Source organism: Epinephelus lanceolatus, chromosome 8 (assembly GCF_041903045.1).
Source record: "Epinephelus lanceolatus isolate andai-2023 chromosome 8, ASM4190304v1, whole genome shotgun sequence".
NCBI classification, from domain to species: Eukaryota; Metazoa; Chordata; class Actinopteri; order Perciformes; family Serranidae; genus Epinephelus; species Epinephelus lanceolatus.
Genome location: NC_135741.1, coordinates 22,342,881 through 22,368,452, shown reverse-complemented (window position 1 = coordinate 22,368,452; position 25,572 = coordinate 22,342,881). Strand labels below are relative to the sequence as shown.

General features: G+C 41.2%; 1 protein-coding gene across 3 annotated transcripts; it reads right to left on the bottom strand.

Annotated features, from left to right (window-relative positions):
• Positions 1-855: 855 nt before the first annotated feature.
• LOC117258930 (uncharacterized) lies at positions 856-23,792 on the bottom strand. 3 transcript variants are annotated; one of them, XM_078170010.1, is made up of 8 exons: positions 23,671-23,792; positions 19,773-19,851; positions 3,608-4,043; positions 3,399-3,433; positions 2,243-2,450; positions 2,033-2,151; positions 1,725-1,884; positions 856-1,562 (listed from the first exon to the last, which is right to left on the bottom strand). In XM_078170010.1, exons 4-8 carry the CDS (start codon positions 3,417-3,419, stop codon positions 1,255-1,257), a joined length of 816 nt encoding a protein of 271 aa, XP_078026136.1. In that variant the 5' UTR covers positions 3,420-3,433; positions 3,608-4,043; positions 19,773-19,851; positions 23,671-23,792; the 3' UTR covers positions 856-1,254. The 3 variants fall into 3 exon arrangements, with proteins under 3 accessions (XP_078026136.1, XP_078026137.1, XP_078026138.1); XM_078170011.1 differs by lacking the exons at positions 19,773-19,851; positions 23,671-23,792 and having other exon boundaries at positions 3,608-4,680; XM_078170012.1 differs by lacking the exons at positions 3,608-4,043; positions 19,773-19,851; positions 23,671-23,792 and having other exon boundaries at positions 3,399-3,504.
• Between the last annotated feature and the right edge of the window lie 1,780 nt (positions 23,793-25,572).

Below are 25,572 nucleotides of genomic sequence, written 5' to 3'. Positions count from 1 at the left end.
CATCCACATGATGTTTACTAAACTTAAAAACAAAGTGTGAGTATGTGGGGGAGAGATGACCACGCCCACTGAGAAGACCTGAAGTGTAAACCACTTTGTACCATTTGTGCAACTTGTAATGCGTTATCTGCCGTTATGGGGAATTTTTGATTATAGTTTCCTTAAAGACTCCGTGGAAGTAAGCAGCAAATTGTTGCAGCGCAGTAGAGATGCAGCAGAAAAGAGATGCACTTTTAAAGGGTAAGACATCTAAAGAATCAGATTGTATATTATCCGAATATCTGAATCTAAATGTACATACACTTGAACACTTTTCAGCACTCATTACTGTAAATATGTCATACTAGAAGTTTGTTAAAATTATCTAACAAAAAATACTATCCTGTGTAGTCAGGAATGACAGATGAGGTGTGTTGAACATTATGTAATGAGCCCCTGTGTCACTTTGTTTTCAGTGTGTATGTGTGTGTGTGTGTGTGTGTGGCCCTGTCATTTGACTATGAAAATTAAATTACTTTACTTTGGCAACCTCTCTGTGTGTGTCAGGGGACTTTGTAGATGTTACTGATTAACAGGTCTGTTGTTAGAGCCGCATTTTAACAGGTCTCTCTTGTAAATGAGACCCTGGGTCTCAATGAGATTTTACCTGTATAAATAAAGGTTAACAAAAATTTTTAAATGCATGCTCACTTTGCATACAATTTTGGCTACGGGTGCGTGTTTGTGTGTGTGTGTCTATGTGTGTTTGCTTCAGTTCATAAGTGCATCTGTGTTTGCATGGCTGATATGCACCTCAGGACAGGACATCATTGTTCACACAGATAGATGGATAGATAAGCAGACAGACAAAATATATTGGGTATTGTAAAATATTTTCATTTATTTCATCTTAAAAATGATGTTTAGTCACAAACAGATCATGTTTACACAACCTAATTTTGTCTATAAGTCTATAAAAAATCTTTTATCTGCTGAATATCTGCAATACAGAATCACACAAAACAGAAAACCACACATTTTATTTTAAGAACAAGTTAAGTTCTACTTATAAAGTAGATGTTATGTGATAACCCTTTAGGTTTACGTAATTTTTCTGACCTGCAGTGTTGCATCTGCTGGCTTATAGAAATACTCAGTATTCAGTTACATGCCAGAGAATTAGAATCAGCAGAAAGGACTTTAATGGGACGACCATCTGAAAATCCTTTGTGCTCATTTTATTTCTATACTTATATACACTCTCCATCATGCTTCCTACGCTGTATTAGAGTCTCCTTGTAGGCCTCTCAGCGTCTTCTCATCGAAACGATACGTGAGCTTCCGCTTCACCTTCTGTATCTCGCCGGTGCGGTTGTAGTTCCTCAGCGCCCGTGCCATCTTCTGGTAGGTCATGGTCTTGCGATTGCCCTTGCGCCGGCCCCACAGCTGCGCCAGGCGCTCCTTGTTCTGGGAGGAGAACTGGAACGTGCCAGAGGAGGACTGCACCCACCAGATGCAGCTCCGCATCGATGGAGTCTGGAGCATCTCGAAAAGGAACTGGAACAATCGCTCCTTCCTCTTTCCTGCGGAGAAGGAAGGGGATGTAAATACAACTATGAGATGACAGTGAGTCAATGACGTGTGTGTGTACGCGTGAACAAAAATCCCCGACAGAGCTTAACACCAAATACACAGGGATTTGGTTTGTAGATATGCTGATGTGTTGTGTTGTTGTGTGCATGTACCTGAAAGTGGGGCAAGAGGCAGGGAGTCTCTGTCCTTCCTGCCTCCTCTGTCAGACAATGGTGACGGGGAGTCCTGGTACTCTTGGTACTGGGAGCTACTGGACAGCGAGTCTGAGTCAATGTATGCAGGCGTCTCGTAGGAATACGAAGCAATGTGGTCCTGAAGCAACAGCATATAAAAACAAGTTAATAATTCACAGTGTAACCATTCTCATAAATCATGAATAGAGTCAATCAAAAAGGGATGTGTTGCAGTATTTAACCAGGAAAAAGGTAATTTATTAAGAGCCTGAAGTCCTTGAACTTACCCATTGGTTGTCATGGGAACTAGGCCAGGCTGGAGGCAGGGCTTGCTCTTCATAGTCCTCGTTGGGAGTGTGAGGGCCACTGTGCCACTGATACGCATGCTGACCTGACCAGCTGTTCTCTGCAGAGAAACGTAAAGTCAGACAAAAAGACACAAAAATCTACCAGCATCAACCCGTTATCGTCTTCTTCACTGCCCCCACCACACTAACCTATGATCCTGGTGCTCTGGTGGAAGTGTGTTTGTTGCCCCACAGTGGTCGGAGGTGATGTGGGTGCGTGCGCAGGCTGGACCTCCAGCGAGTGCTCCTGCAGGTACTCCTCGATGACCTCCAGGTCCACCTCAGGGCAGGAGGAGGGAACCACTCCGCTCCAGGCCCCGCGACCTCCGCTCAGCCTGATCTCGGTCACATAAGCCATCTGACAGACAAAGAGCGGGACAGAACGTCACACACACTCTGTTGTTTTGTTTTTTAGCTGTGCGAGGCTGGCAGAGAGAAAACACTTTGCATGATGGGTGGCATTTATCTCGTGTCAGTCATAGCCTGAGGTGTTGTTATTATCAGACCATACACCTGCTGTGTTTTTCTCATGAAATCCCATTGTTGTTTTGTTGTGGTGCACTTTTGAGCTGCGGTGGATCATACGGTGAATAATCTTGCTCTGAGATCTGAAGATTAGGGATGCACTTCTTTATTAATTCTAAATGAACCGTGAATATATGAATCATGCATTTTCTGCATGATATTAAACAGCTGTGATCATTCTCATAATATGATCATTTTTTTCCATCTAGCATAGATTTGTCTCCAAAATAACCAAGAGTGTAATTTTGGTTTGAGAAGTGGGGTGGACACAATAAAACGACGGGTCTGAGGGACATTCCCAGAGATTTAAATCCCAATTTCCTGCATTTCTACATACATTTACGCACTAAGGTCACCGGCATTTTTTGGAGTATATTAAAGCAAAATCAGCAGCTCTTGATGCCTGGCGACACAGTAATAGGCATGAGAGACACAAACAGGATTTTGAAGGTCCCCCAATGAAAACTGCACCTCATAAAACCGCATGCTAATGACATTCACATGCACTGTACAATATTTAACCTGATCTGAGCTGCATGCTGGTGTGTGTGTTGTCTTGGAAATGAGTCAGGTAACAACACTGTGACCATGTGTATTTTAGTTTGACTGGCAAATTTATGCAAGTGTTTGTACGCTTACTGGCACAGGTAACAGTGATGTGTGGCTTAGTTGCTTTTCCAGCCAACACACATCAGTTATAATAGTATTATTCCTGGGCTGATTTTTAAAAAAAAGCACAATAACTATTATAATAATTAGAATAAAATAACATCACACTCACCGTCTCCATTTTTGCCAGCATGCCAAAAGTGTAATCTGGAAAGAGAGAACACACACTGGTGAGACAGAATCAAAACTCACAGCATGAACAGAGAAGTGAAAGAAGCAGTCTCACACACACTTCTCTAACTTATTAGCCTGACAGACAGTCACATGACGACCAAACACAAAAAGTCACAACCTGAATAAATGAATGACAGACATCTGTACCTTATGAAGTCAGAGGTGTGTGCTCCTCCCGCGTCTGCTGCAGCCAAAAGTATCCTCAGGCAGAAGAGGGTGGAGACATGAGAATCTGACTGCCTCACCTGTGTGATGCTCCACCTGGACGTCACCTCTCTCTTATAGTGTTTGCACAATTTTGGCCAAACCCCTTTGGCCATGAGGGTTGCTTGAGTGGGAGTGGTTTACAAAATTAAAGTTTTTTCTTTTTTTTCTTTTTCCATTGTTTGTGGATTTCAAACAACAGATAGAGCTTTAGTGACTGTTTTTAAGCTTGTTAGGTTTTATTTCATGGAATCAAAACTTGTGGTGTATCTGTGGTTTCTTATCATTTTAGTCACAGCAGAGGTATCGCTGCAGATAATGATGTGGCTTTAGAGTTTTGGCTTTGTAGAAGGACTGAACAATGTCATCATGATTGAATCTAGAGAGTGGGGAGAACAGAGCAGAGAGGGGAGGTAATAATGTTTATTAAAAAAAATCCACACACACACACACACACACACACACACTTGCACACATTTTGCATTACAGTCCATTGTAATGTATTTACCCATACGTGCACTTTGTGTTTTGACCTCTGTGCTCATTATATGGGGTGCAGTTCACGAACCTTTCTCCACACGTGGGAAAAGTTTATGCGAGGAGCCAGCTGACAGCTTTTTTTTCAATTTTATGATAAAATATTGCTGCGAAACACTTTAAAAAAGAAATATGACTTAATGAGAGATGTGTTTATTTTGGCTCAGCACTATTCAATAATGAAATGTCCACAAGACCAGATGAGGGTAATGTTAGTCACCTTTGGCCTCATGGCGGTAAGCACTTTATTAACATGTCATTAACTGTTTATATTGAGCAGATACAACAATGTTTTAAAGTGTTTGTCATTGTATTTTTTTTTTACAACGATTATTACCTCTCCCATTGAGAGGTATTTTATAGAAATACAAGTGTATTATAGTTTATTGTCATTCATTATCTGTTTGTATCCATCTTATATTTAGCTCTCATTACATGGGTGTAACTTGCAACACTTCCTGTCACTAAACTGTAATCAGCATTTTCCATGATAACACTATGCTAATCATCTGTCATAGCATAGTTTGGAAATAAAACGTGGTGATGTCATCACACCTCTGCCTTTTACTACCACTGAGGAATGGGAACGACCTGAAGACATGGTGCCACATAATGTACACTAGCATATTTAGCTAATTTATTGACTACAGATAGTAAGGCGCATCACTTCCATAATAATAATATTGGTTGTGTATTGTTAAAGGAGGTGGGAACCTTAGTTACCTTAAAGCACACGTAGAACCTGGTTAAAGTCCCACATCACTGGACCTTGGTGCTAGTCTCTAAGTCAGGTAAACCTTACAGCCCCGCAGCTGCAAAAATGCTACTGTGCAAAGTAAAAATGATGATTCTTCTGTTATATGATTGTTTCTAATGCTGTAACAGTTGACTAATGACACAGCTGAGCGCATTTTCTAATGAGCAACTTTCTAATGTAGGTTGAGAATGCAGTCAGACAGGTAAAGACAGGGCTAATCATGTGCTGACATTGCGTGACTGACGTGTCTTCCTCAGTCATTCTCTTCCGCAAAAAAAAGATTAATCTCCACTATGTCTGCTGTATTTAGCATTAAAGTAGGGTGTGGACAAAAATGTGGGAAAAATCGTGTCATGTATTGATTCAGTATGGGACAGTATGGGAATGGGAAGCAACTAGTTCCTCATCTGTAGGTAGGCAATGGAAGTTTTACTGTATGTTACGAGAAATTTAGCTCAGTCTTGTTAGTACAACTGCAACCAGCACAGCAGGTACCAGAGCTCCATAAAGACATTTTTAGAAAATGCTTATTTAATGTTAATTAAATACCTGTTTAAAAAAACAAAGCAGTATTTGCTAATCGAAGGCGATTATTTTTGAAAGACCTGCCGTTGGCTGTTAGCCACAATGGTTAGCCCCAAGAATAACGTGGACTAAAGAATCCAGTTACGAATGCTTCTTAAAGTTAAAGCTGTTGAAAACTACATCATTAAAACTTGAAAAGACTTGATGTCTGCTTACAGCTACATAATATTGTGTCATAAACCACTTATAAAACATTTTTATGCTACTCAATATTTGTGGCGACTCCAGGAAACAAACCAAAAGCCACCGAGAGGCTGAGGCTGGGATTCGCTGAGATCCAAAAATACATCCAATGAATTTATTCATGAAAAGGAATAAACTTACTATAACTTGCACAGACTTATAATTAAGATGATCACAGCAAACAAAGAAAAGTTCGGTCAACAAAAAATACGGTGACCCACTCACCCCCACTCTCCAACCAAAAAAATGTACAGGTGAAGATGAGATGTTCATATAGATTATGAGTGTCAGAGCCCATTTTCATGTGACAGCAATAAAAAAAAAAAAAAGAAATAATAACATCCCAAAACACTAACAAAAAATACATTTAACAACACAAAAATATAAACCATACCAAAACTAATTAATTCCTTCCTTTCTACATTAATTCATGACTCCGTGGGGCGAGTGTGTGTATTTTTTAATTAGCTTCCTAACTCTGTTATATAAAAATGACATAGTTCCTCATGACCAATTGTGGGGAAGCGAACAGCCACAGATATTGCATCACACCCACGCTAGGAACACTCAGAGTCATTCATAGTTCACTTTCAATATATGCTACCAGCGAGTGTGTTCCCTTTTGTTGTTGTTACGTATAATTATTTCAGACGTGGATTCCAGTACACCACTGGCACTGCAACATGTGCCTTCTGTCAGGGTGTGTGTCGCTGAGGGATTTCCCCAAAGCTTGCTGGGCCTGAGACACACGCTGACTGTAACACAACAAAACCAGTCCACACCAAAGAGTCAAAGAGCCTGCTATACACACAGGACAATCTGATGTGTAACGACCAACGTTAATGAGGCGATTCTGAAACGTCTATATTCAGTTCACTCTGAGTAAGGATGCTGATTCATCATGATATTACGACTAAATTGTAGTCGAAGCCTGGATGCATTCAAGCGTTGTCAATGGCAGAATTTACTTTCCACTCAACTGTCCCTCCTATTTCTCTACATCAGAGTGCATATTAATGTCAATGCATAAAAAAACGTAGGGTCAGATCCATCAGGTCCCTGTACGCTGGTCCTCTGTGTAACTTGCGCTCATGTGACTTTCCTCAAACAGTCCAGACATGTAAATCTGTTCGACTACAAACTCTAAATGTTCACTGTTGAGAAGAAGAATGTCAAGGATTCTACAGTAATGGATTCATTTGTTCAATTTCCTTGACTGGCTGGGATGAGAATCAGCACCTCCAAGTCTGAGGCCATGGTCCTCAGCCGGAAAAGGGTGGATTGCCCACTCCAGCCTCCTGCCTCAGGAGTTTAAGTATCTTGGGATCTTGTTCACGAGTGAGGGTAGGATTGAGCGGGAGATTGACAGGCGGATTGGGGCGGCGTCAGCAGTGATGCAGGCGCTTAACCGGTCCGTTGTGGTGAAAAGGGAGCTTAGCCAGAAAGCTGAGCTCTCGATTTACATGTCAATCTACGTGTTCCAACCCTCACCTATGGTCACGAGTTCTGGGTAGTGACCAAAAGAACGAGATCGCGAGTACAAGCAGCCGAAATGAGTTTCCTCCGTAGGGTGGCTGGGCTCAGCCTTAGAGATAGGGTGAGGAGCTTGGACATCCGGGAGGGACTCGGAGTAGAGCCGCTGCTCCTCCACATCGAGAGGAGCCAGTTGAGGTGGTTCAGGCATCTGGTAAGGATGCCTTTCGGACGCCTCCCTTGGGAGGTATTCCGGGCATGTCCAACCGGGAGGAGACCTCGGGGCCGCCCCAGGACACGCTGGAGGGATTACATCACCCGGCTGGCCTGGGAACGCCTCAGGGTTCCCTTGGAAGAGCTGACGGAAGTGGCTGGGGAGAGGACTGTCTGGGCGACCCGCGACCCGGACCCAGATAAGCGGAGGATGATGAGTACGAGTATGAGAATTTCCTTGACCGCTTATTCTGGTGCAACATCATGGGTGTGCTGGAGGCTAATCCAGCTGTCACTGGGAGAGAGGCAGGGTACACCCTGGACAGGTTGCCAGGCTGTTACAAGTCTGACACAAAGAAACAGGCAACCATTCACTCCCAAAGGCAATTAGAGTCACCAATTAACCTAAAGTGCATGTCTTTGGATTGCGTGAGGAAGCCGGAGTGCCCGGAGAAAACACATGCTGACACGGGAAGAACATGCCAGCTAGTGGATTCAAACCCACAGCCCTCTTGCTGTGTTGTGCACCACTGTGCTGCCCACAGTAATAGATACTGTTAAAAAATACCTTTGACACAGGCATTTACGGCTGATAAGCAGTGTCATAATAAATCCAAATGCAGCGCCTGTGACCTCCTTGGACTGATGATATATGACACATCTGTCATACGAGAGGCAGCGGGCATTGGTTCACCCTGTCTTTTATTCCTGGGCTATCATCTCAACATGATAAAAACTCTGCTCACAGGAACTTTACAACTTGTCAAGTTTTGGGTAGAAATTCATCACAGTGACATATCAACAGCAGGCACCTACACTGTAAACCTACCAGAGTAAACACAGAGAGATGACTTAAGGTCATGGGAGGTCAATGTGCCAAAGTTTATGAGAAATGACTCAGTTGGTTTCCAAATTTCCCTAAATCTGGGAAGAACAGAAGACTTCTCTCTGATTCTCGCTATAATGTAGACTTTTGGCTAGACAGTGTGCCGGAGGTTGTCTGCAAATTTTGACCTACTTGTCCCACTCCTACACACCTGTTCTGAAAAAGATGTTCTTCTGTTTCTTTCTGGGTTTACCCAAATCATACATTGTTGCTTATGTGTAAAACCCTCAGAATATTGATTGAAACAGTGCAGCAGCTGAGCCAATAGTGCCAGTGATTTCCCACAGGTGTGACAGGCTGACCATCTGGAATATTGCAGTCTTTATAAACCACCCCCCTCTCTCTTTCTCACACGCACGCACACACGCGCACACACACACACACACACACACACACACTCAAGCATAAACTGCCATACCCTGTGAAGTGTTAATACTCCTGCTGTATACACATTTCACAGCTTTAACTTGCTCATGTGCAGGAACAAACAATTACAAAATATGATCCACAAGATTCTGGTTTGATCGATAAATCTGATCATGAATTGATCGCTTCATGCATTTTGTTTGTTTATGAGATGTTACAGTGCTCTGTGGTTTTTCAAATGAAGTCCGCCACGGTCGGTAAACCTGTTCAACAAGGTGGAGAAGTAGCTTCCGTGAAATATCAAGAGCGTTTCCCGTACTCGATGCACATGATGTCATACACCCTATTTAACCCTCAGGATGCTAACTGTGCATGTAAAACAGATGAAAGCACGTCCTAAGTAAGGAATCAAACTGCAGAGTGGGCCATAATCTTTACGATGTGGTAAGACATCAGTTAGTGTGTCTAATGTTTGCTTACACTGCAAAAGTTATAAATATAATTCCCATCAAGGCAGATACAGCCATCCTCCCCTGCCCCCATGATATGGATCGTTATTCTCTTTTATGAGCCTTTGCTGTCAGTGACGCAAACACAACATTCACCTTTTAAGAAACTGACATCATGCCAAATACATGTTGTAGGCGTAACTTCCTTTGAGATACTTATGCACGCATACGGCATGTACTTAAACCACAAGCCAGTGCTATTGTCATTCAGTAATTTGCTGCAAAGCTTGGGCAACATTTAAGCAACTTTTATATCACTTAAAAAAACATTTTATTTAGAAATTCTTCAAGATATATTATGCAGGATTTTCCTAAAAAAACATGTACAGACTCATACAGAAGTAATCCCTCTCAATCATCACTGATGACCCACTAGAAGTGTGTGGGGGTGTATTTATCTGCAGGGACTCTGCCCTCTGCTTGGATTTTCTCAGTTTCTTCTTATTATCTTTGCTCGGGACGTTTATGGGTGTGTACCCCCACAGCGCTCAAGTGAAGTCCGGGCTTTAGAAAAAGGATAGCGACCAGGTGCCAGACTGTAAGCAGTAGGCATGCAAGAAATACAGTGCCAAAAAAAAAAAAAAAAAAAGAAACTATAGCGAGGCGAAACACCAAACAAGAGTGAGTTTTGGCCTGTGTATCGGCATAAAAGTTGCATCTGAACTAGGGCGGCCCCGTAATAGTCGACCAAATGTTAGTCGACTGGAAAGGTCATTGGTTGGCAAGATTTCATTGGTCGCTTAGTCACAGAAAAAAACAAAAAACAAACAAACATGACACTCTATTAGGAGCTGCGCCTTGTCAAAATAAATCAAAACCTGTACGATTGCATCATGTGGGAATTTAATTTCTAAGGACAGAGACAGGAAGTGGCCACGCTCAGCAGTCAGACAGGAATGACATTACAAACCAATCACGGCCAACAGATATCTTTCCCTTCTGTAAATATTCAGTCTGATAAATACGGAAAAGTTGATCATGTTGGTGCAGGGCTACCCAGAGCTTTACATCTGTCCCACAGACGACAGGCCTACACACTTATAAGCAACACCTGGAAGAAGATCAGCTCTGCACTCAGAACTTCGTGTAAATAGGCTATACGCTTGTTAAGGTTGGTTAGCAACCTCAGACACAACCTGCCACCGCGCTCTTGAAATCATCATCTTGAAGGCATAAGAGTAGCACCCAGCGCCCGACCTCATGTTTTCCAGGCGGTTTAAGATGCAGCATGTGTATGGCCCCTAATTTCCAGGGCTGGTACCTGCGGTTTTTCCACAGGCCAGTTAATAACATGTCGGGCAGGAAATCCAAAGTGTAGGATCATTTTGAGAAGGTGAAGGACCGAACCCAAGGTGATATGTAAACTCATCTTCATTGGTCGACTACAAACATGACGTATCATCTGAAACATGTCAGTAGCTACATGCCCATTAGCCACTTAGCACAATCATTACTGCTTTGCCGACAGCGTCATTAACAGGCGGCTCGCTCAGTGTGTGACGTGCACTTGTAGATAAAATATAGGCCTATATTAATGAAGGTTCATTAGTACGGTTTTGTATTGCTCTGTAATGTAGCACAGTGTTAACAATGTTACTGATACTATTCATTAATTAATATTAATTAATTAATGATATCGGATGACTAGTCGACTAATGGCCCTAAATGATGACTATTGGTCGACTGGGAAAATTCTTAGTCAGGGGCAGCCCTAACCTGAACACACTGCAAAGACTACAGCCAAAGGCCAACTAGCATGCATGTTCTGCACCTGCATAAGAGGAAATAATTATCCACAGCAGCAGGCAGTGGTAGTCTGTATTCATCATTCAGAAAAGGACGCTGACAGGATGGATTAGTTAGCTAATTAGCACATTAACGACACAGCCGAATGCTAAAGGAACAAAGGATATTTACAGTGTGCTGGTGAACAATAACACAAACTATTACAAACCATCGTCGCCAAAAAGCTCAGCGGCTAAGAACATAATCTTGCCTAGGCTAATATAACAGGTTTGTTTCAGTCTCATACCGTCTTGACTTCAGTTGTGTGTTTGCTTTCTTGTGCACTGACTTAAACTGCCAATCAGGGTGAATTCATTCACCTTCGGGCTTCAAGTCTCTGATGCTGAATCAAATCACTGAATCAACCAGAAAATACTAATCCTAATCACAATGCATACACTTGTACAAATATCAAAACAAACACAATAACAACCACAACATCAGAAGACAAAGAAGACGTGATTAATATTAAAGTAGCCAAACTGGATCTAATTAAGGTCTAGTGGAAAAGTTATAAACAGACGTTGGACATCATAGAACAAAAAAATATTAAGCTTCTCATGTCACAGATTTTCTGAATTCATGGGAGTTATGGGCTTAAATATTAAACTTGTGAACTATGACACACACCTATACAAGGCCTTTTTCTCAACAGGAATTTTGTCTACAGTTCTGCATTTAAGACCCGACATGGTTAGATTTAGGTAGAAAGATAAAACATGTTTACAGACAGAAACTCTACTGTCCATGATGTGGAAAACAATCTTTAACTTCAGTAAGACAATCGTAACAAACAGTAAAAATGTCGAAAGAGCCTGGAGTTCAATCAAACAAAGACAGGTGAGGGTTTATGTGGCTAAAGGAACCATTTGGCATTTTGAAAAATATGCTAATTCACTTTCGTGCTGAGAGTTACATGAGAAGATCGACACTACTCTCATGTTTCGTAAATGAAAGGCCACAGGCAGTTTAGCTTAGTTTAGCATGAAGACTAAACACCTCATTTATTAACATGTTATGTCTTGTTTGTTTAAACTGTGCAAAAAAAAAAACAAAGTGCAAGAAGGACACGTTGTGGTTTTATGTGCCAAGATATTTCTTGATAGGGCACAGTAACTTCCTGGAGTCTCTGCTGGTTGTTGAGGCAAGACTCCATGGAGTGTCTTAAATTACATACTTCCGTTACACTTCTATGTAGTATACGGTGTGCACTATATACTCATTGGCGTAGTGCGCAAAATTCGACAGGGTAGTAGTATTGTCTTAAACCAAACACGGCCGTTGTGCACTCACCAGAAATGACGACTGCAAATTAGCTAGTTAGCAAACTAGCATTAGCATTCGCGTTATCGTTCGCGGTACCAAATCATTACAGACTGCTAAATCAACCCAATAAACATACTGCTGGCTTATACCCGACAGTGGTGTTTAGTGCAGAAAACACATGTATTTGTACAATGCAGCGACGTTCACGGTCGCACAGTCCTCGGCCGCCATTTCCAGTTTGAAAAGTGGTCCCTCCCCTTCTGCTACGTAGCCAAGATGGCGACCATTGAGGGCGAGAAGTGTCCATAGTTCCACACTCAACAACCGTTTTGAGTGCAGCATCCAGGTACTCATAGTGCACTGCATTTTTCCATACTTCTCAGTGTGAACGCACTTATGCACTCAAAATATTAGGTGTAAGTACAGAAGTACGCGATTTGAGACACAGCACCAGTCTTTGTGCAAAGCTAGGCTAACTGCTTGAGGTAGCTTCACATTTATCTTATTCATATGAGAGTAGTATTGATCTTTTTATCTAACATTTTTGCAAGAAAGCAAATAAGTGCATTTCCTGAAGTGTCAAAGTATTTGGTTGAGGTCGGGGCAAAAATCTGGATATGGAAATCCATATGAAAACAATGCATAGAGGTAATGACAGTGGCAGCGGTGGTTGTATCCCCCAGTAGAAGTTGTGGCAGGATTAGTGGTAGTAAAATTTGTTAAAGTAGCACTAATAGTATAGTAGTGATGGTGCTAGTAGAGGAAGTAGGTTTTGCAGTACAGTAACAGTAGTAGTTGAAGGAGCAGCAGTGTAAGTAGCTGTCACCTCTCAAGAGCTTAATATAAAGACTTGATAAACGTGTTTGGAAAAACCCTGAGTGCTCAGTGAAATGGGTGACGGTTAGGATTCCTATAACTCTGCTCGCACCTGGAGGACTCAGACGAGGTGATAAGGCCAGAGAGACATTGGACCCTTGCAGTCAGAAGCACACAGAGTGAGGCAGGTGAAACCTAAGAGGTGTCGCTTTATTAGGACTACAGGCATTACACTTATCTGATCCGCGTTTTTTGGAACTGCCTTAAGTATGTTGTTGATCATCATTTCTTAAGGATGAGCGGGGAAGTCTGGGCTTAAAATTAGAGTTTGGTTCTAAAAATAAACTCAAGGTTATGGAGGAATTCAGAGAGGGTTAGAAATGGATTGTGTGTGTGTGCAGCCATATGGGCAAAAGAAATACGAAAGACATAAGAACAATTTTTCTTTCATACATGCGGCACTAGTACTGTTATCTGAGTGACTGAACAACTACTGCATACTATATATTAATATCTTGACAGAAATCAGCTTGCAGTATCTGTCTACAGGCCATGCAGGGATGACCACTCATTCTGTTGTCAATTTTAGTTAAATTTGCATATTTCTTTTGTAGCTGAGCACATATGTGAGTGAGGTAGATTTGATCGCCTGCCTGAGTCACTCTGTGGTAATCAACGGTCACAGAGCGGCAGGTGAATTGGAAAACTGACGTGAATACACAAACACACACACACAAACTCTGTTGACCATTAGTGTGTGAAGCACTTAATGGTTTGCACTGGTCTTATCAACACGGTCATCAGTTGCTGATGAGTAAGGGGCCGTGTGTGTGTGTGTGTGTGTGTGTGTGTCCAGGTGTAGTGGGTTTACAGTTATAGCCAAACCCCCTAGATTAGTGAACATACGCAAATCACCTGTACACATGCAGGTTACTGGGAATTTCCCCAACGCCTAGACAAAAAGGTGTGTGCGTTGGGGTGTGTGTGTGTGTGTCACAGTGATAAGTGAAGAAGCCATAACCCCCCCATGAACAAACACCAACATGCGCTACATATGGTGGAATAACTGAACTGAGTAACATGTTGAATATTTAGCAGTTAGCATTGCTCACATTGTTGACTGAACTGCATTAAATTTGGGGGCATAAATTCACATATAATTTCTATATCCCATCCCCAGTTTAAAAAAAATTGTTTGATGTTCACACCCATGGGAAGGGCCCCAGTGGAGGCCAGGTGAGTCAGGTGAGCAATCTGGCAGGTGAGGAGGCAGTTGGACATGGTGTGGCGTTGGCATATGCGCTGTGTATCAGAGACGCTAGCAAGTATGCAAAACCTGAGGTTGACCCTCCGACACCACCTTCACCACCTCTCTATCGCTCTCACACACTTCTGTCTCTTTCTCTCGTCTGTATTTTCTCTCTGTTTCTCTTCTCTGAGCTCAGTGCAAAAATGTTTTTATTGTTTTATTATTGCCTGTTTCAAGTTGTAAATGTCTAATTTGTTATACCGTTACTTTAGTGTTATATTTGTTATGCATTTGCAAGTTGTAATTTAAAATTTTAAAGTGGATTACTGTATTGTAATGCTAATTAAACTAATCTTAAAACTGCAGCATGCGTATAAATACATTTCATTTACATACGGTTATCAGGACTGCAGCAGTCAAGTGGTCCCAGTTAAGGAGGATAATATACATCACTCATATGGGAATGCTGGAGATAAAGAATGGGATTGGGAACTGGTGGGACTTTGCATTCCCACGGAAGATTGTTTGTGTCCTCCAGTAGGCAGTCCTACAATCTGCGGTCTCAATAAACACTCATAAACCACACAGACACAGACACTCACACAGACCCACCAGCCTTATCAGAATAACACATAAACTCGAGTGCGAACACTGTACATAAATCATCTGTTTTCACAGCGAGATAAGCACCAGACAAAGAGAGCCAGAGTGAGAGAGTGAAATTTTATCTGAGCTCCGAGGATCAAATAAAACATCTCCATGAGATTTTCCATCTCGCTCCCAAAGAGTACAATAAAGGGCTGGTCTTTGATGAGCTATTTTGAAACCAGTCCCTGTTGCACAGAGGAAAGCCCACACATGCAACGCTCGGGGAAGCCATGCATATTTGTCTGTAAGCACAGCTTGACCAGATCATGGTGTGTTTTCCTGCTGGAGGCCCACACCTCCACTCCACAGCTGTTGTCATGAAGGGAGGGTGGATGAAAACAATAGCTGTCTTTTCTATCAGCCTCCCACACCTGAACTCATCACCTCAGTAGCAACAAACACACACGTAACATCTGTCTGTTGTCCTGCTTTAGGTTGTGAATATGAAGGTGATGGTGCCTGATCTTGTTACTATGTCAACTTTATAGAACAAAAAGATTTGCTGTCTGCTGCCCTGTGCTGTCGTATATGACACTGATACTGTAAAATGAAACAAATAATACCACGGTTTGCTACTGTGTGAGATGGGACCAACAGCCCTGATAGATAATCTGGTATAGAGCAAAAAACAAAAACTGTCGTGCAGTTACATATCACAATCTGAATGATGTTGAATTTTACAATAAACAGTGAAGTGTTTACAGCCATGCGAGCAGCTCTGTGAAGCTATCAGGCCACCAAGAAGTGCGCCGGACAATATGACATAGTGGCTTAACAAAATACAACTTTTGAGTCTGTCATGTGATGCCATGGAGCCCAAAATACTTTTTCCCATAGACTTACATTGGGAAAGAGACGTCTGTAAATCAGTAGATACATTTTTTTTGAGTGTCACAACCCTGCAGAATGAGTCATTTCACTGTCGCAATTTTTTAAAAGATTATTTTTTTGTTTTTTTTTTATGGCCGTTAGATAGGACAGGTTGAGAGTGAAGGGAGGAAAGAGGCAAGACACCATGCAGTAAAGGGCCACAGGTCAGAACTGAGCCCACAGCCGCTGCGACAATGATATGGCCTTTGTACATGGGGCACCTGCTCTACCAGGTGAGCTACTCGGCACCCCTCACTGTTGCGATTTGATCCATTCGGTCCAATAACATTTTGAGAGTCTAGAAAAGCTGCATGATTAAATCATTTTATTTCCATTCAAATTAGCAAAGGGCTAAATCGGAAGTAGCAGGCTTGGCTGGTTGAAGTTATCCACTTGGCAGGCAAAAGTCTCTATTGCACTTGTTCCATGGGCCCAATGATGCAGAAGATCAAGATCAATTTTACAACTGTAAAGTTGGACTTTTTTGGCTTCATGCACCACTGACAAACTTTCATTGGAGTGAACAAAGCTCCGCTGCCAATGCTGTATCCAATTCTCTTTATACATCCATGGAGGCTATGCTTAGGCCCAGCGTTGCTCTGAGCTAAATGCTGATGTGACAATGATAACATGCTGATATTTAGCAGGTACTGTAAAATGTTTTCATTCATTCCAACCTCTACTTGAGACTCAGGAAATCAATTGAGGGAGACCCTAATTTTCAATGATGCCCAGCATGAACAAAGACATTAAAAACAATCAATAAGCAAACAAATCACAGAAAATAACAAACAACAATAGCCATGAATGATCGCTTAAAGTAGAAATAGAGCGTGATAAACATGTTATGGTGTAAAAGCATTTACACTCAATTAAACAAAATCTGAAATGAGGCATTTAAACAGCTATAAGGGTGGTAGAGTGTCCAAGTTTAAGGTCTTTTGCAGATTATTCCACGTATAAGGTGCACTGTAAAAAAATGACATTCTTCCTAGTTCCATTCTGATTAAGGGGGTGTGAAGCAACAACCTATTCTGGGAACAAGTACCAAGATTATGTGAGGTCAGAGTTAATGAAATGGGATGAAATATAGGGTGGAAGCATCTGCATCAAAAGCTTTGATGGCCACACAGCCAAATGTGGCCAGGCAACCTTTCGGTAAAGGTGGCAGTGATGGGTGCTGTAAGAATCACCAGTTATGAACCTTAGGGCTGAGTGGTAGACAGCATCCAGTTATATCAGTGTAGAGACAGCAGCTTTTCTGTATATAACATCCCAATGATCCAGAACAGACAAAAATACAGATTCTACAATTCATTTATATGTACAAAAGGAAAAGAGTTCTTATTTCTGTACAGAAAGCCAAGTACTGTCCTCAGATTGGCAGTCAGAATTTCAATATAGTGCTTAGAATTAAGATTGTCGGTCTTAAGATTGTGTAAAATGTTTACCATGCTCACCAATTTAGTGTGAAGTGTATTGGCCATATGTATTACTTGATGCAACACATTCTCACTCCCAACTTGTCAAATACAGACACTTGGTCAGTGGCCCGTCACGTCAAAATATGACGCACTAGGTACCCCTCCTGTGGCAGTTTTGGATGCTCAGGACCGGCAAATCAATTTACGCTTCTTACATGTGTCGTCTCTTTTCAAAATAACCTTATGTTTTCACAGGAACTGTACACTCTCTACTCACTAAATACATACAGTCTTTTTCAAAATAAACTTAAAACATAGGTAGAAAAAAAGTCCTTAGGTTTAAGCAACAAATATATGTGGTTAGGTTTAGGAAAAAGCATCATGGTTTGGCATAAAATAAGTACATTTGCTACATATACTAACATACTATGTCGTCATTAGAATAACTCAATTGATTTTCGGTTTCACACGGGACAGAAACAGTGGTCTACCAAGTGAAAGTCCAGTGTTTGTTTGACCACCCACCTCTCCTCCCAGAGGCCCTTTGCTTTATGACTTCCTCTCTCTTTATATTATGTTAGTTTCCCGGAGCTTTCAAAAAATGTCGCCACCCAGGGCTTCTCATGCTGCCACTAAAGGGTGCCTTGGTGCATCGGTCTCTGACGCTGACAGGACACCGATCAAAAAGCCAGGAGATTGGTTTACAGTACATCATGAGGAGGACATAAATGTGTACCAAATGTCGTGACAATCCACCAAATTGTTGATTTCACTCAAAACCACAAATCTGAACCTCATGGTGGTGCTAGAGAAAAAGTCAAGGGGGCATTAAAGTTAATAGGATTCCTCTGGGAATCGTAAATGTTAACAAACTGTTATGGCAATCCATCCAATAGCTGCTGAGATAAGTCTGAACTTAAGTGGCTGACTAACTGACCAACATCCTGTACGTCTCACTGCTAGCCTGTAAATATGGAAGAATTTAACTGATTTCTGGGGAATAAAGCATTGCTTGATGCAAAGAGCTTCAATCCAAACTATCATCCTACGATCAATAACTCTTTCACCAGTGACACCTTCAAGAACTCCTCTTACCATGAAGTTACAGTGTATAATAATTCCTTTAAAAGTACATGAAAACAAAGTCTCTCAAGTCAAGTGTTTGCAACTGATGCCAAATTGAGTTACAACTAGTTTATCCTTCTGTCAAACTTTGTCTTACATCTACACCTCTGCTGTAAGATGACCTCAAGAAAAAAACCCATAAAACTCAAAATAAATCTTGGGGCAATAGTTAATAAAAAGGGATGGAGAATTTCCAAAAGGGACATATCACAACAATGCATGTCACAGTTTGATTTGATTAACGTTGAATCCATGGAAACCACATCCAGTTGGGTTTTTCTGCTGTGATTTCTGCACCTTTAGGAGTGTCCAGCAGAGTCAGGTCAGCTGTATCAGCATGTGTGTACTGCACTTTACGATTAGCCTGCTCTAGAGAGAATGTGCGATAATATGACAGAGAAAAGGCTTCCTCTTTCCCCAGAAGAGCACGTCATTGTCTGGTCGACTATTGGATATTTGTCACTTCTGCTTTGCTGAAATCTTCAAAGGACAAAGTGTGGTCAGCAGAATTAATGACAGGACAGTTTGTGTTTTAGTCTGAGATCCTGTGGATTAAGTCTTTGTGCTGACAGTGCAGTAACAGCGTCACGGTGTTAAAGCTAGAACTACAGAGCTAATGAAATTCTCTTTTGATTTCATCATGTTTTATTGTTTTACAACAGTACATCACAGTGAATGTAATTGGATTTAAAATTATTTGATGTATGATTATTGATTAGGATGAAAAAAAATCCTGAATGTCGAAAAGAACACTTTTTTGCACTTGTTTTTTTGCAAAGTTCGCTTGAAGTCTGACTGCCACAATTTCACAACACCGTGTAACCTGATAGACTGGAACTTGGAAGGGGCTCTCCGGCTGCACAATAGACTATATCAACTTCTGTCTACAATGCTTCCGAAGGAAAGACCCTGATCACATTGCACATTAAAATGCCTCCTCAGCAGAAAGAGACTCAAGCCTTACGACAAGGAGAATTCTGACCAGCAGCAAACCACAGATGAATATGAAAAAAGAGAACAAAAGCACATGCTTTGTGAAGGAGGTGTGGACTTGGATTCATTGCAACAGGCAGTTGATTGAGGAGATAGCTGCAAAGGAGAGCCCACCCCTGCAAAAAGTGTTTCTCCTCATCTATTGTTTAATCTCACAACCCATCGGCGGGTTTGACAGGGATGCTTTCTTTAAAAAATTACCAAAAGGACACAATTTATCACAGCCAGGAACTGTACAATTAAGCGATATCATAGAGGGCGTGCTCCTGTACTGTACATCAGCATGGCTGTGATTTGGTTATAGACACAAGGCCACAGGCTGAGTCAGTGCAGAGACAACACCAGACACAAGCACTAGAAATGAGAACATTCCCAGATTCACATACAAGCTCAGGGGAATGTGCAACCGCATGTACCACACACCTGCATTTGAGTCACTTCCTTCTCTGATTGGTTGTCTTCTTACCAGACCCTGGAGAAGAAGCAGCAGGAGCAGCAGCATCTGCAGGAAGAGATCATGTGCATGAATACTGAGACTATGCATGCCACAGAGAATCACTAATCTCCAGAAGAAAATAGCAAACATTTTCATATTTTGACATTTCATGACCGCTGCAGGAGCAGGAGGCAGAATATGAAGCAGAGCAGAGAAGAATCAAAAAGGAGATTGCCAGGCTGAGAGCTCGGCAAGAAAAAGACTACAAGACAGAGCAGGTCAGGAATAAAACTACCAGCTGACTAGTGATCATTGCCATAAAGGTAGTACCTGCAGAATTTAATCCTACAGAACGAATCACTGTCATGTCACTCTAACAACATCAGTCACTTCTGTGTAGACAACTTGATTTCCATTGCTGAGATAAGTGAAATCACAAACTTCTTTATTAATTTCTTTATTTATTGTCTGATAATAGTCAAACACAGTATAAAACAGATAATAATAATGTTTTCTAGGGCGGCTTTTTCCTTTCTTTTCTTTCTTTCCTGTTCTATCTAAAATGCCTGGTTGAAGAGGCGCAGACAGATCAGGATATGTAGTATATTTAAGCAGCCTAAAAAAATCAATAGCAGTTTAAGCATACACTATATTTGGAAGCAGTGGTAGATCAGCAACAGGTGGGTGAAACCTAACCAGTTGAGGCACCATTTGCTCAGCAGCTTTTCCTTTCAAGTCATGACGCAAGTTTTTTTTTTTTTGTACAGACCTAACAGAACATACTCTTTTCAAGGCACGTCCTTTTCATACAGATTCATGGGAATTAAAGCATTCAGAATGTCCAGATTTTTCTCCCGTGCATTTGGAAGAATAAGCTCCATGTTCAGAGGAACCAAGAAATCACAGATAGAGAATGGAGGAGGAAAGAGAAAGAGTTTGTTGCAGAAAAAAAGTGCATGAAGAAGTGATGCTGAGGGTGGCTCGCTTGGAGCAAGTTCACTGCAAAGAGCACTTCATGTCGATCAAGACTGGCCAGGAGAGGCAAGAGTTTAAGAGGGGGCTGAAGTAAGAAACTTTATTTTCAATTTTTTAAACTTATTTTCACAACATGAAGCAGTATAAATAGTAGCATAAGTAAGTAGAATACCACTTACAACCTGCAGTAGCATGGTCCAATCAGTGTAGTAAAACTGCATGAATAAGCAAGAATAAAGGCGTAATATTTGTTTCCAAATTCAGCTATACAGTTTTATTGTTATTAAGTTTGACTGCCACTTCTATCCTTCTCCACACAGGGTGCAACAGGAAACAACCCTTAAAAAGAAGGAGGAGGAGGAGAAACAGCGTCAGAAAAACACACCATCACGCAGAAACCATCTAAAATCAGGTAAAGGAGATCCTTGTCAGAATCTTACAATAACAACCTGAGCCTGTTAGTGACAAAAAATAACCTACTTTTGGTGCACTTAAAGTGAGCCCAGACCCATGCTTTGGCCTTTTCTAGCAAGACATCTCGTTATGTACAACTAGAAATCTAACCTGTCCCCTCTGTTTGGATGCTGGGTCAGTGATTTCATGGCTCAACTGAAGTTGGAAAAGCTCTGATATATCCCTCAAGGATCAATCAATGAATAGTATGGCAACCATTCCTGGACAATTATAATAATGTCTTTACTTCAAGAAATGTCTTGTAATGCCTATGTGTGCCTATTATAGTATGGAAATGTAATATTGCCCCCCCCCCCCCCCCCACAAGACAAGCCTCTCTCCATATCTGCTGCCTGTGACAGTGAACTTTGCCACGTGATGCACTGTATTGTATCAGCTGCATATAGGTGACAATGTCTTTGCAATCAGTAGGGGAGGTTAATGGTCAACTTCTCTGCCCTGGAGCTTATTTTATCTGCTACCATGTCCTACAGGCCAGCCAGAGGACTTGGAAATCAGTAAATCAGTTTGTGACATCAACGCTGTGCACAATCTGTTGTTTTCCTTAGGCACGTATTTATTAAAAGGGTCCTGATACTTGAGACATTGCTGTTCTTTTTACCTGTTGCTGTTTGTCCATCAGAGAAGCAGTATAAATAGTAGCATAAGTAAGTAGAATACCACTTACAACCTGCAGTAGCATGGTCCAATCAGTGTAGTAAAACTGCATGAATAAGCAAGAATAAAGGCTTAATATTTGTTTCCAAATTCAGCTATACAGTTTTATTGTTATTAATTTTGACTGCCACTTCTATCCTTCTCCACACAGGGTGCAACAGGAAACAACCCTTAAACAGAAGGGTTGTTTCCTGTTGCACCCTGTGTGGAGAAGGATACAACCCTTAAACAGAAGGAGGAGGAGGAGAAACAGCGTCAGAAAAACACACCATCACGCAGAAACCATCTAAAATCAGGTAAAGGAACGTGAGCTCTCAGCCATCGCTAAGCGTACAGAGGTCGTCAAGGAGGCTGATTGGTTGATGGAGGAAGCCCGGCAGGAATGTGTGCGCCTCAACGAGATCAAAGACAAGAAGCTGAAGGAACTCAAGTAGGTACAAGCGGGTTAATGGGACTTTTTGCGGCTGATATTTTGACATGACTGTCTTGAGGTGAATGAGCCTGACGTGTGTTTGTCAATGGGCTACGAAGCCATCACATTTAGGGTCTCATTTAAACAGGAAGAACACGTTCCAAGTACTAATGTGAATTAAATATATATAAGAATATACAAAAAAAGCTTTCTGTTACTTCTGTTACTTTCTGTACTTTAATTGCTGTATAAGCTTTTGATCATTGGTGTGTGCACAGTTTGGTAGTTGATTGTTTTTGCTTTTAGGATTGAAGTGGAAGCATATTGCAAAAAGAGAACTTTTCTTTTTGAGACATCACTTCCTCTCACACAAACTGACCTCATGGGAGACTGGGTACGAGTACTAGACTTGTATTTCCCTTTCAACTGAGTCATATTCTTCCCCGTATCAATGACAGATCCGCTTTATTATTTTTGTGCATGACAACAAAACGGAATTCAACTTATGTTAGGGTTAGGATGACACACACACACACACACACACACAGCTGAACGTATAGAAGGAAATGAAATGGTAACTTCTGTATTTTTCAGCTTGGACCATATTTTCCCGTGTTTATGCATCCAAGTGACTAATTGGAACAATTTTTTAAATTTTTTTAAAACTGTTTCTGGTCAAACAAAAAGGATCTTAATCTTAAAAAAGTCTTTCTCTGAGGAGATCCTTGTCAGAATCTTACAATAACAACCTGAGCCTGTTAGTGACAAAAAATAACCTACTTTTGGTGCACTTAAAGTGAGCCCAGACCCATGCTTTGGCCTTTTCTAGCAAGACATCTCGTTATGTACAACTAGAAATCTAACCTGTCCCCTCTGTTTGGATGCTGGGTCAGTGATTTCATGGCTCAACTGAAGTTGGAAAAGCTCTGATATATCCCTCAAGGATCAATCAATGAATAGTATGGCAACCATTCCTGGACAATTATAATAATGTCTTTACTTCAAGAAATGTCTTGTAATGCCTATGTGTGCCTATTATAGTATGGAAATGTAATATTGCCCCCCCCCACAAGACAAGCCTCTCTCCATATCTGCTGCCTGTGACAGTGAACTTTGCCACGTGATGCACTGTATAGTATCAGCTGCATATAAGTGACAATGTCTTTGCAATCAGTAGGGGAGGTTAATGGTCAACTTCTCTGCCCTGGAGCTTATTTTATCTGCTACCATGTCCTACAGGCCAGCCAGAGGACTTGGAAATCAGTAAATCAGTTTGTGACATCAACGCTGTGCACAATCTGTTGTTTTCCTTAGGCACGTATTTATTAAAAGGGTCCTGATACTTGAGACATTGCTGTTCTTTTTACCTGTTGCTGTTTGTCCATCAGAGGATGTTATGGAAGAAGTCCTCAGACTGATGTGGTTAATGATTCACTGTGGAGTCCAATAGTCACAGCAGACCCTGGGGGAGGCTCCTCTCCAAGCGAGTGGGTGTGTGAACTGTGGTGATCTTCAACAGCAAAAGACCTGTCAGACAGAAATAGTGCGTTCAAATGTTTACAGAGTCGCAAAAGAGAGAGTGTGCACAGTCATTGTGGGATGTGGACAAGTTAACGTGAATAAGGCATGACATTTAACTCTAAATATGATTAACAAGCTCAAACAAGTCTTTTCTATAAGCGTTCATCCATTTACAAAACAAATGATGAACAGCCTGTGATATCCTGAGAAAAAATATGTGCTAATTCAACAGTATGTCTCATTTTTCCCTCATTCCATTGGTCTTCTACTCATTTTATTACATGTGCATTTTTTGATAATTTTCCCCCAAGTGGAAGCTGTTGAAGAAGCAGGTCAAGTCATTCCCTGCCTTATGGACCATTTACGATCTGAAGTTTTGTCAGAGCCTCAGCAACAGGGTTCCACCCACATTGTTTAAGATAGACGTCTGACACAGAATCTTTTGTATTGAAGCTGCTGGCTGACAATATAGAAAGTATTCATTATTATTTTAATTTCTCCTAAAACCTCTGTGCCTTCACAAGTGCATCAACATTAACCTTTGTTTGACACCCCTGGTCTATGGTGTGTGTGTGCGCGTATGTGTAACCACTTGCTGATGTAACTGCTCCTCACATTTGTGGATTTTGTTTCTACAGAACTGCTGCGGTGCGAAATGGACAAAAATCCACACACAATTATGAGGGAAGTCACAAAGGTTAAATGGCCACAAACTGACAGGAAGTGATCCACTAAGGTGGAAAAACTTGTGTCACATGTGCGAATGGATCTACAAGTGTATAGATATGACTTTACATGTAACTGTTATGGTGATACTATTTACATTAATTTTTACGTCAGGTTACAATATGCATATAAAGAGTAATGTATGCATATTTGCACATGGCTCTGTATTTTTGGGGATGTGACTCCACACAACACAAATAAAAAATACAGGTTTGTAGATAGTAAGATATTGTGGATCATGCTTAGGGCTGGGCAATATGGAGTAAATCAAACATCACAACATTTTTGACCATAAACCTTAAACTTAATATTGCAACAATACCGTTAAGCTGACTATTGGTGCTGTCACAAAATATCTACACAATGAGATTGTTGATAAATGATCATCAGTAATGTGGATATAATGACTAAGTTGGTAAAGGCAAATAATAGAACAGAAAGAGCAGTCGTGTAAGTTCATAAAGTACATCACTTGTTGTTATGCAGCCTTTTAAAAGCAAGAAAAGACAACACTTATGATACGATGATATCCAAAATCTAATATGACATCTAATCTCATATCATGATATTGATATAATACTGAGAAACTGCACTGCAGACTATGAGACTAGAGGGATGTAGACATCAGCTGGTTTTTCAGTTCCTGACCTGCTGCAGTGACGCTATTCTGTCTTTTGGCTGAAGATGGCGCCATTTCATCAGCTACCTCAGAAGTCTACTCTGGAGCCCATAAAGAGCTGTTCACACAATATAATGGTATGATTTAATGAGATTACTGTAATCATGCTTTTAGTGATGATAAGTTTCATTCTTCCCAGGTGCCTAATTTCTGTTTTACATCAGTAATCTTTCAACTGCTGCTCTGTACTTTTCAGACGACTGGAATTCTCTGCGTCTCGTGTAAAACCTACAATAATACAGCTCCTCTCTTCATCTCTCACTACATTGTGTTGAGTCTCCTGCTAGTCCTATCTAGGTTCTGCATGAATGGGACTCTGTGGAGACAGTCCAATACTTTCAGT

Coding starts and splice junctions, on each gene's coding strand:
- LOC117258930 (XM_078170010.1), bottom strand. CDS start 3,419: ATGCTGGCAAAAATGGAGACG. Junction 2,451..3,398: donor TGCTGGCAAAAATGGAGACG/GTGAGTGTGATG, acceptor TTTGTCTGTCAG/ATGGCTTATGTGACCGAGAT. Junction 1,563..1,724: donor GCCTCTTGCCCCACTTTCAG/GTACATGCACAC, acceptor CCTTCTCCGCAG/GAAAGAGGAAGGAGCGATTG.